At 34.8% G+C, this 12208-nt stretch overlaps 1 protein-coding gene across 4 annotated transcripts in view; it reads left to right on the top strand.

Annotated features, from left to right (window-relative positions):
* LOC145286008 (glutamate--cysteine ligase regulatory subunit-like) overlaps window positions 1-12208 on the top strand; it is a 329284-nt gene that overhangs the window by 185128 nt on the left and 131948 nt on the right. For all 4 annotated transcript variants that reach the window (XM_080134608.1, XM_080134609.1, XM_080134607.1 and 1 more), the window contains 2 exons: window positions 9617-9698; window positions 10098-10157. In XM_080134608.1, coding sequence (XP_079990734.1) covers window positions 9617-9698; window positions 10098-10157 — 142 coding nt within the window. The remainder of the gene's footprint in view (window positions 1-9616; window positions 9699-10097; window positions 10158-12208) is intronic.

Below are 12208 nucleotides of genomic sequence, written 5' to 3'. Positions count from 1 at the left end.
GCATGCATCATACGACGTCGTAACCTGATTTACTTTAAATATATGAAAAAGCGACACAATTTCGGTGACATCGTCTTAGCTCAGTTGCTTAGAGCACGGCCTCATTATCTAAAGGTTTTGGGTTCAAATTGTAGTGTTAGATGTCTTTTTTTTTTTTTTCGATTTTTAAATTTTAATATTGAAGCAGGGTTTTTTAATGTTCGTTTTTCTGTTTTTTTTTACTTCGCTTATTCTTATGTTTTGATTAACACCCCTTACCCCCGCCTGAGTACACACACCTCCAAACACCCGGGCAACGTCGAGTACCCCCCGGGGTTATTTAAGCTATTTTTTCACATGTTTTTTTTGGGGGGGGTTATTTTTCAGATTTTTTAAAGAAGTTTTAACGTTCGTTTTTATGTTTTCTTTTTCGCGTTTTCTTTTTTGTTTTTCCGATTTTTACATTTAACATCGTTCGTTTGCCTTACATTAGTTTTTTTTTGTGTTTTTTTACGATTTTTTAAAGTTTTAAAATATTTACTCCACTTATTCTTATGTTTTGATTAACACCCCACCCGAGCACACACACCTCTAAACACCCGGGCAAGTATCTATATAAAAGCGAAAATGTGTGTATGTATGTATGTATATGTGTTTGTATGTGTCACAAAAACTTCAACACGGGTCACAGATTTTTGCCAAATAGGTATCATTTTAAAATTTTAACCTTCGCTCGACAAATATCGAAAAATTGGCCAAAAACATTAATTCCTTCACCCTAAAATCATCAGTTTTGTACAGGGAGGGGTACCGAAAAAATCGTTCCTTCATTTTCTCTGCTCCTGCTACTACGGCAATGACGTCATGTTTGACCTAGAAAACGTTTGCATTAGTTTCAACCGTCTGCAAGTGTTTTTAAAGGTTTAATTTTATCCGTCATTAAGTATATGTCTTTTTGGCATAGGGGTAACGTGTCAGGCATTTTTTTTTTTCCGCCTTAGCCTCGATGTTTCGGGTTTGAACCAGTCTTTCTACCTAAACTTTTTTTCCTCTTTTACACCTTTTTTTTTTTTTTTTTACGTTTGTTCGCTGTTTTGCTTTGTATTGGTTTTTCCAATTTTTTTTAACATTGTATTTTTTTTTATAATATTAAAACAGGGTCGCCCTCTCCTACATACACACTCCCAAACACCCTGGCAACGCCAGGTACCCCCCGCTAGTCTATTATATAACTCTCACCTGTCTGTTTAAATGTATGTATGTCTGCCTAAAACTTTTGACAGAGGCAACGAATTTTCATAAGATTGGTATCATTTTGAAGCTCAACCCTTTGGACAACAAATATTGAAAAATTGACTAAAAACATTAATTCGTTCACCCTCAACTGGGCACTTTTCTACAAGGAGGGGGCGCTTTTTTCGCTAATATTTTCGAAAGTCATCCCCTCTTTTCGATTGACTAGCCTTTGCCACTTCCAGTTTGGCGATTGATGCAACAGCAAAGACGTCACCTTCTTTTCCCGTTCTTTTCCTCCTTCGTGGTACGGGTTCGAGCCTGCCTGTCTACTATCACAGACCTCCAAACACCCGGGCAACGCCGGGCACCTAGGCTAGTTAGATATGAATAGCAATATTTATAGTAGATACGAACATATATATGTAGATATTAAGTATATTATTTTAATAAAGTTCTGGCTTCTAACATGTAAAAATAATTCCTCCTTTCATTAAAATTTAGAAATGTATTTTGCAAAAACATTTTTTGTATTAGTTTGAATTAGAAGAAATGGTTTGAACTAAAGTTAAAATACAGTATTAATGTATATTAGGATTCCAAAAATGGTGTTAAAGTATGATTAAGGTGTTTAAATGACTTAAGATAATGTCTATAATGCAGAAGATATATACAGTTTCTTGGAGTCAGAATAATTTTCTATTTTCAAACTAGCAAAGATTTCCCCCATTTTGGGGGTGATGGAATTGATGGAATTTAATAGCAGACATCCTAGACAAAAACAAAACTAAAGAAAAACAAACACAAATAAATAAAATACTAGGGTTTTTTGTTTTTTTTTAAGAACACATTTTCTCAAAGAGAAAAAAGGGAAAATACAAAAGAACGAAAATTGATAAAAATGTAGAGAAATTAAGAATTAACATTTTAGTACAATAGACAACACGTTTGCGATGCTTAGAAACTAAATGATTTCCAGAAAATAAAAATCTTATCATTAAGTCTTGGAGATTCAGTTTTCATCTCTTAAGATGTTGGCGCCCAAAAGGACTCGATTACATGCATTAACCGACCAGACCTCCTACTTAAAAGATTTGACCATAGTGTAGGGTGGAGGTGGGGTAGTCCTTTAGCATGATGGGTGTGTGTGTGTGTGTGTGTGTGTGTATGTAAGACGTTGCAATCAACATATATATATATATATACTTTTTTTTTCATAACCACTTCTGTTATATGTTGAGTGCTTTGGGGTTAATTGGTGTGAGATATTGTGTTAGTTTGTTCAGTTTGTGATGAGGTGATATGATCACTTAAATGAACCTTTTTATGGATAGACGTCCTGTTTACTCTTATTTGGACTCTGTTTAGTCTTTTTTTTGAAGATTCTATCTGGTAGTTGAAGGATATACAATCTCGGTTCTGCACATTTACTCACAACCATTGCTGGTTTCTGTTTCCTCATTTGGTTATCCAGCATATGTACATATTGTCCAGGAACAAATGCTCATTAATCATGGACTGTCATGATACATTTTCTGTATATCCTGTCTATGTTCTAGTTGTTTATCGATATCATCAGGGTTGAGAAATCTTGGGTCTGGAATTTTCATAATTATGTTCCATCTCATAATGCAATTGTTTAAAAATTCAGCTGAGCTTGGAAGTTTGTGGTTAATTGGTTTTACTGCAGGAGTTTGGTGTGCATTTTTTTCTTTTTTTTTTTTTTATTGTGCAGTGAAGGATAATTAGTTTGAGCTGTGTTAGTGAGAGTGTTATCTACCCTCATCTACAATGCAAAAAATGCTGTTGTGCCAGTCTGATTCATTGTATTTACATAGTATGTTGATGCTACCATAACATTTTATTGAGGTGCCATTATATGCTATCAGTTTCTTGTTTCCTGTTTGTTTGTTTTTTTTTTTTTTTTTTTTGAAAACCATTAGCGTCTAATCACACTGTGAATAGTCTACGAAATATAGAGATTTGTAATGCATTTCCTTGGAATCCTATGCCAATTTTCAATCACAACTTGTGAACTTCACTTTTATTTGGCAATTTTATCTTTACATAAACAAAAGCTTCATCTTTGAATGATAGTGTTTTGATGCTATTAAATGTTAGGCTTTCAAGTTTCGTTTTATCATTGGGTGTTGTATACTGCATCAATTTGGATGCATTATCTTTTCTCGGACTGATTTCTCCAATATTGTGGTTGATTGTGTTGATGGCTTAGGTTTTTTATGGTCTCTATTTCATGACCGTGACCTTTTTTTTGGCTTGCTTGATAATCAAACTGTTGCTCACATGTGTTGTATCTAGACCCACATGGTGGGCAGGTTTCATGGGGAAATTTATGGTTTCTACTACAACTGAGGCAGTTACTAAAGTTCTTAGAATGTTTTGGCATTCTTATAGCTTGGATAGTGGTGCCTTTATCCTCGTTATTGTTCAGCATGACCCTAAGTTATCTTAAGTGTATGTTAGAAACTTCATATATTTTGCCAATATGAACAGTTTCTTCAAGTGTATTGTCTTTCTTAGCAACTCTTTTTGGAAATCTTGGATTGTTAGCGATAAAAAGTTAATTTATTCACTGTTGAATCAGATAACAAACAATTCTGTGTGAGCTGTCTACATATGTTTACAAAACTATCTAATGATTCTTTTTGTTTCTGTTTATAAAACATTAGTTTTAATCGATTAACTCTGAAATTTTCCTGAAATTTTTTTATAGGTTCATGGAGCAACTAATGCTCCATGAACCTATAAAAAAATTTCAGGAAAATGTTTTTTCTTCTGTCAGCGAACACATGTAAATTCAACCCTCTTCAATCCCTTGTTACCGACTTACAATAAAAGGTAATTTATTTGCTCTTTTGTTTTTATTTTGTTATAAAATACAGCTCTAAACATTGTTTAAAAGTATTAAAATTTCTGCCGAATTTAGGCTTTCCCAACCCATTAAAAGAATATCGTCGTTACAAGATATAATAGATAAATAGTAAGCACTTTATGTAAATTAGGAAAGGAAGTAATAGTAGCAGTTCAAAATAGTGGTTATTTGAGCACAAAAAAAAATCCACATGTGGAGAGTTGAAAAGGATTGAATTAAATATCTTACTTGAGTAGCCTATGAAAAATTACTTTTTTATTTGGCTTCCAGCCAAAATGTTTTTTTTTACCTGTTATTGCATTTAGGAGCACGAAATGGCCCATAGAATGCAAAGTTTACATTTAGATTTTAATTCTAGCCTAAAACAACATTCAACAGTATAAAGACTTAAAAATTACTTTAGAATGTCTATGTCTAACATAAAGATGATGCATGTTCAAATGAGCCACTATTCTACAAAAGAACTTAATTGGCTTTTATTTTATTCCATTTTGTTTTTATGTACAACAGTAGCTTTTTTCCATTTAAGTCTGGATATAATTTATTTTACCTAATCATAATTGATTGTTTAAAGACATTTTCAAAATATAGCCATGTTGGACATTTTTATTCATTAATCTCTATCCATAAAACCATAAAAAAGAAAGTGAAGAAAGTTATTAACCCAGCATCTCTAAGAGAATATCTATTGAATCTTACAATGAAAAATTATTCAATAATAAAAACAATATTACAACAAAGCATTAGCCAAATCAGGATGTACCAATGAAATAAAGTATATTGAAGATAAACCAGATGAACAACAGGAGGAAGTCCTTATAAAAAGGAGGCCATCCCATATATTATACAACATGGTTATGGGCAATTCGAAAAAAAAATAAAAAATAAAAATAATACAATAGGTATACACAGAACAGATCCTATTGCTAAAATGACCCTATATCAATCAACTGGTATTAGCAGGAAAAAAAAAACAGGCATAGGAATTCGATATGGTTCAATCAGCCTTTCAGCATGCACGTCCTTAGCAACATATCTAAGAAGTTTTACTGTATATTTAAAAAGAACTTCTCTCCAGATGGTAACATAGGAAAATTTATCAATAAAAACACAATGAAATTGTCATTTTCAACCTCTGTTAACTTGGTATCAATTATAATAGATTCTAATAATGCAAAAATGAATGAAATAATTAGAAAGGATGAAGGTGATGTCAGTCAAATTATTGATGTAGAACCACAATGTAATTGAAAAATAAATGAATGCCTTTTGGAAGGGAAATATCTTATTTCAGATGTAATGTTTAAATGCAATGTTAAAAGAAATAGAACTATAAGATAGAGTTCACTAAATGCAAGTTCAAGGATAGATTTAGGAACCATGTATAATCGTTTAGGGTATCTAATAAGATCTCAATCACTCTAGCCAAGTTGTTCAGAGAATTACGTAGCAGTAACACACAATTCAACTTGAAATTGCCTGTATTGAGTATGCAATCTTTACACTCTGGGATCATATCGGATCATATCACTCTGAGATCATATCACCAACAAAAACTTACTAAAACAAAGACAGAAGCTGGTCCAAAATTGTCTGCACAGATCTGGATATGTACTCCCTTGTCTTTCGTCAAATTAAATGATTTGAATTACATACATATCATGATTGGGGATAAAAATGTTGCAGCCACATTCTGGGATTATTAAGATGTGGCCTACAAGAGTAACTGTAAATACAGAATTAGAAAGAAATATTAAATTTTCAGAGTAGAAAAACTTAGAGAAAAAAAAAGGATATCTATGATATCACCATAGGTAGGATTGAAAGATGAACAATATTGATGGTATAAGTTGGAGGAAGATATACAGGATGAGAGAATAGTGTAACAGTCTAATATTCTCATAGAATTAAGCCTAGAAAATTGAGGGATAATAGTATAGTAGAATCGTTAATAATATACTCTAAGGCAAATATTATTTATAAAGGCTATCAAGCATAATTTGTTTCTGATAGAAAAGGGAATATAATAAACATGTTTTAGCCGGTCTTATTGAATTTGAGAGATATATGTATGTAACAGGAATTTATCATTACCATAACGTAACTGTTTTTTTGTTTTTTCCCCATAATTTATTGACATCCATTATCAATACTAGGTTTGTTTTTGTTTTCTTTTTCAGCAGTGGGTTTGAAACTTTTTTTTTTATTTAAAAAATTTATAGTATTTATTTTTTAATTCACAGATAAAAAAATCTTAACTTGCTCATGATGCAAATATCAACAGTAAAGTGTAGGTGAAAATGCCAAATTAGTAAAAATAAAAATTAAAATAAAGCAGAGGATCAAAATATTCTTCATGTGCGTTGTGCGCATATCTCATTCTGTCGAGAAAAAAAAAGGCTAGATTGAGAAATTTGGCCTAAAATGGAGGTATTCTGCTAGGTACATTTCCAAAGAAGAATGCAAAGAATTAAATTTTTATACGAGATTATTTTCGAAACATGCGCAGTTGGACACGCATGGATAACTTTGAAACAAAATTTTAAATTCGAAAATTTCGAAATTTCGTTTATTTACTTCTGTTACAAATTAAAAAAAAAAAAAACACCCCAAAAATGGCATCTGTCTTCGCAAAAAAAAAAAAAAAAATCTCATTCTGGTGGGGAAAAAAAGGGCTAGATTGGCCTAAAATGGAGGTATTCTGCTATGCACGGCAGTTACCTGCCCTTGGGGAATTCCTGGGCGCTGCAATAACATTTCCAAAATGGCCACGTTGACGTAGCGTCGTAGCCGTGATAAATAATTGTTTTTCAATGTGAAAAAAAAACTACTTGATCAAATGAAGTGAAATTTTTTTTCGGAGAACTTCAGTCTATAACAGTTACGTACAATAAATTTTTTTTTTCAATATTTCCATTTTTTAATGTCGTCACTAAACTGTATAAGTACCGATTTGTTTTGTGTGCGCGACGATAGGTGTGTCAGGATTTGGGGGAAATTTTTGACACCCTTAACACAAAACTGCGAATTTCAGCATGAAACTAAGCACGCACAACTTTTTGCTCTCACAGACTATTTTGAACAGTTGTTATATATACCGAAAGGTGACATAATATATCTAATATATAAATCACCAATTTACTGAAAATAAAGATTGTATTCTTTCTCAGGATTTTAAAGGAAATTGATAAACTTGTAAGTGAGTGAACAAACACTGACATGAAATATGTAATATTTTAGAAACAAGATATGTGTAAATATATGTGGTGAGTGACATGCTGCTTGTTTGTACATATGTTCCAACCTTGGATCTTATTTAACTCTAGAGGTCTATGTAACGCTTAATGACAAATATTTCTTTCCTTTCCTTTTTGTGTGGAAACAAAAAGAGGCAAGGAAGATTCGTGTTTTTCCCCTTTTTCTCTGTTGCTTGCTTGTCTAGTGAGACAATGGTGGGGGGGGGGCTATAGTGATAGACTTTATATATTTTGGTAAGTAAAATAATACAATTTAGATTTGGATTTTTTAAAAATATCTATTTAAATTAGGGATCTTAATCTAATAAAACTTTTGTAATTTTCAAAGAGGAAGGTAAATTTTAGAATATTAGATTCACAACACAGTTAATGCTTATTCAAACAAGATATATTTCTATAAAGCAAGTAGATTATGATAATCATGTCAACATTAAGAGTGATATTGAATACTGATAGTGAATCCTAATGGTTATGAGAACAAACTAGTTTGTTTAAAATTAGTTTCTAAATAAGAAATAAAACCTCCTTTCATTTTTTTATTGTTACAATTATTTTTACCTTTAATATCGACTTGGCCTTCGGGACAAGATCAAAGTGTAGTATCTGTTCTTCAGATGCTGCACTTCTATTTCTTGTTCTCTTTCGGTGGAGGAGAAATCCTTCACGACTGAGACAATTTTTATTTTTGTACCTTTTCTCCACGTTAAAAAACGACCCTGGTGTCTAACTCTGTCCCGTGGGGAGGCATAGTAAATAGGTACAATAACTCTTTACATTAAATTAGCAACTAGAGATTGCAAATATAATAGCTAGGTCTTGTGCTTAAATTTTTTTTATCTAAATAGTTGATCATTTAAAATCTGGGTAGATCACTATTGCATCCTTGATCCAGTTTTGGGGTACAGAATTAACTTTGGCCCTAGCACTCAGACTTAGGGTTAGTGTGCACCGGCTTTCATTGAAGGGTAAGGGAATTTACCACCAAACATGCGCCACCCGACTGATTCCCATTAGATATTCAACCCTTGGGTATTGAGGCTCTTTGCTGACTTCAGTCAGGTCTAGGCAAATAGGCTGTTAGGCTTGTATTCCTTGTAATCCTCCATGCAAACAATTGCAAAAACATAGCGAAAATAAAGAAGCATAGAATTTGCAGCCCAGATGCAGATAGATCAACACAAGGAGAAAGAGAAAAGAACAGAATGGCAGTGATGACTCAAAATACAAATAATTGGATTTTTATTTATTTATTTTGGCTCTTACTTATTTATTTTTTTATAAAAATGATCAGCACTTGAACAGCACTGAAATAAAAGCAATCAAATCAACAGACAGGATAATCAACAAATCAACAGACGGGATAAGGATAAAATTTCCCTGGTAATTAGAAAGTCTGATGGGGTTAAAGCATAGAGAAATTTTCTTGACTGAATGTCCAACGGGTCCCTGGAAATGTAGAAAAGATGAGGATTTAAGCACAGAAGTTTTCTCGACTAAATATTCAATGGATGACTCAATAGGCCTTGGCTGTATCCACGAGTTCTTAAAGAATATAGTGAAGTTTTTCTTTCTTTTCACATGAGACAGTGGGGGAGGTAAGAACTGAATCTGCGAACCGGGGCTAGCAAGAATAAATGTCACTGACCTGTTTCTTTTTAGTATAATCTGTAATTGCCTTGCTACTCCGGTAGGATGCATCCGGTTCATTGCGTAAAAGTTCCAATTTACAGAAACGGTCATGCATCTCTGATTCCATTCTCACCGTAATATCCAATGAGGGACCTTGTACCCCTTGGGGCAGGAAATTGCCTTCCATCATTGCTTCATGTGTGATTACCACAATTAAGCGCTTTTTGTCTAAGCACAAAAAATTTTGTTTCTTCACACTGACGTCAACTGAGCAAGAAACAAAATCTTTCTTCTTTCCCTTTCTTTCCCCCACCACTGATCGGCATGTGCAAACATCATTTGTCCCTTAGCTTCAATCCTGCATCATATCTAAAAATAGATAGTCTGATAGATTTCCTGTCGCCTACGTGATCTCTTGTTCTGATTCAATAGCGACGCTTACAGCTGCCCTGTTGAGTCAGGGAACCATTTTATCACTTTTTTCTTTCTCCGATGTTGCTTGAGCTCTGTTCGCCACACCACAGCATGTAAATTTAAATTATTACATTCTTCGATATGATAAAAAAGCAGCCAAATTTCTTAAATTTTATCATCATTTATATGTGTGTATTGTTTTTGTTTTTAGTATGAAACTGATCTTCATTGCGTACATTCTGAATTTAAAGAGGTTGTGCCAAAGGAAGATCGATCTGAACTCAAACTAACAGGTAAAAAGTTTCTTTTCATCATTCATAGACTTTTATTTTCTAATTTCTTTTCAAATATACTCAAATGAAATACTCATTTCATTATATACACATTTAAGAAAACGCAATTGAAACTAAATTTTTATCTTTTTTCAGGATTATTTTCATAATATTTTGATTAATAACTTAATAAATAATTAAAGCAAACAGATTATTTATAAACTTGGTGTGAGAAATATTTAAAGAAATTTTATCATATTTTTTAATGTTAACGTTAAAATATAAGATTTTATTCATTGTTGTTGATTCAATAAAAAACTGAGGTTTATAATTCATTTGCATTTACTCTTGAAATATTGAAAGCATTGTATAAAGTTTCAGGATGTTAACCAATAACCTGAGTTTGCCTTTATTTTTCAGTGAAAATATTTCTTTATCATCTTCAGTCTCCTTCAGTGATTAGAGAAGCTGTTGAGAAAGGTAAACATTTGCATTTTTTATCATTCATTAATGTTTTTATGTTATTATGGATATAAATGCATTATTATGTATTAAACCTGACCACAGCAACTCCCTATGAAGAATTAGACAGCAAAATACTTCTAGCAAGCCAGTAAACTTTTTAGGATCTTCAGGTTGTTATACCTTAATCTCATGAAAGTATCTTGACAATATTCAGCGGTATTAACATAACATGAACCTGTCCATGCATAGAAATTCTAGTTCATTTAGCAATGAAGACATTAAATAATAGTTTAAAAAAAAACAAAAAAACTAATCAAATCAAAATGGACTTAAATGTTTCCAAACATGGATGAACTAATAATTTATCTATGTTTCTCGATTTTCCTTTCCTCTTGTACACTACATATGTTATCTAGTTTCAAATGAGGAAGACAAACTATTTTTTGTTACATGTTTCTGCTTTTTTTTTTGTTTTTTTTTTCTTTTTACAAGGGAGTCAACCTCTTATCAAGGCCTGAAGACCACTCGAGGATAAAGGTTGATGAGGGTATGGTGGTCACCGGGACAACAGTGTAGTAATGTTAGTGCCTCCTCGTGGCCACACACGGTAACTGGTTGCCTCGCGGCTCCAGGCTGAACAGCAGGGGACCTCGGAGCAGCAGGGGGCCCCAGAGATGTGAGTCCATGGCCCACCGACGTGTGGACACACCCTGGTCTCACATCAACCCCTGCCCCACAGCCCAGTGGGTTATCCTTGGTTGGCTAGGGGATTACTCCCAACGAGAAAATCTGTGTTGGGGTGACACATTAGGCAAAGTCTGACAAACTGGACTCTTGGCACACTCCTGCAGCAGCCTGTCAGTCCAGTCGTCATGGTCTCTGCCTGCCACTGGAACCGCTAATGGTCTGCCAAGATAGTGGACTGTGGGGCGTGCACCCACTTTTCACTCAAATCATCACTGCACTAGTTTTGCCCATGCCGACTCTTTATTTCCCACACACTATTTTTTTTTTTTTTCCACCTACAAATACAAGTCCTCCGGCGATGGGGGAGGAGTGGTGGGGGCAGGCAAGGTTGTTGCTGGCAGCCCTTAGCTCCAACCCTGCACGTGAGGCGGCCCCGGGGTGATGGTCGCTGGATGGCTGGGACTGGAACTGCAGCCTCCTTCGGCAGCTCCCAGAGTGACTGGGCGGCCCTTCTCAGGATCCACACCGTCCACCCTGAATTGGGAGGGGTCTAGAAAAGGTGACCCAAACAAGTATCTGTTCCACTCTCCACGGACAGGTAGCCGAGCCTCGTCGTGGCAACCCATACCTCGGTCCTAATAATACTAAGAAGCTAATAATTGACACTTGGAATGTGCGTACTCTTCTCGACCTTGACAACAACTCAAGACCTAAACGGAGAACAGCTCTAATTGCATATGAGTTAAAGAAGTACAATATCGACATCGCTGCTCTCAATGAAACCCGATTCTCGGATGAGGGCTCCCTCACCGAGTCAGGAGAGGGATACACCTTCTTCTGGAAGGGCCTGGATAGGGGTGCATTTCCCTCCTGTCAACCTCAGGGAAAGTTGTCACTAGAATTTTACTGTCTCGTATCATCCAACACATTGTCAATCAAGTCTTACCTGAATCGCAGTGTGGCTTCAGACAGGAGCGCAGCACGATTGACATGGTCTTTGTGGCAAGACAGCTCCAGGAGAAAAGCGTCGAGCAACACCAAAATCTATATATGGTTTTTGTAGATCTCGCCAAGGCCTTTGACACTGTGAACCGTCCTTTGCTCTGGGAGGTACTCGTCAAATTTGGCTGCCCACCAATATTCCTGGGTGTCCTGAAGGCTTTCCATAATGGATCTATGGCTCGCGTCTCCAGTTCAGGACTAAAATCTGAGCCCTTCCTGGTAGAATCGGGTGTGAAGCAGGGATGTGTCATTGCGCCCATCTTGTTTAATCTTTTTCTTGCTGCAGTTTCCAATGTTGCCAAACAGCAAATCTATCCTGCTGATGGGATCCGCCTCTCATACCGGCTGGATGGCGACCTCTTCAACCTGCGTCGCCT

The sequence above is a fragment of the Euprymna scolopes genome, chromosome 10 (genome assembly GCF_053919585.1).
Source record: "Euprymna scolopes isolate OS-2025 chromosome 10, ASM5391958v1, whole genome shotgun sequence".
Taxonomy (NCBI): domain Eukaryota; kingdom Metazoa; phylum Mollusca; class Cephalopoda; order Sepiida; family Sepiolidae; genus Euprymna; species Euprymna scolopes.
The sequence above is the reverse complement of the archived record's forward strand: the minus strand, read 5'-3'. Positions and strand labels throughout refer to the sequence as shown.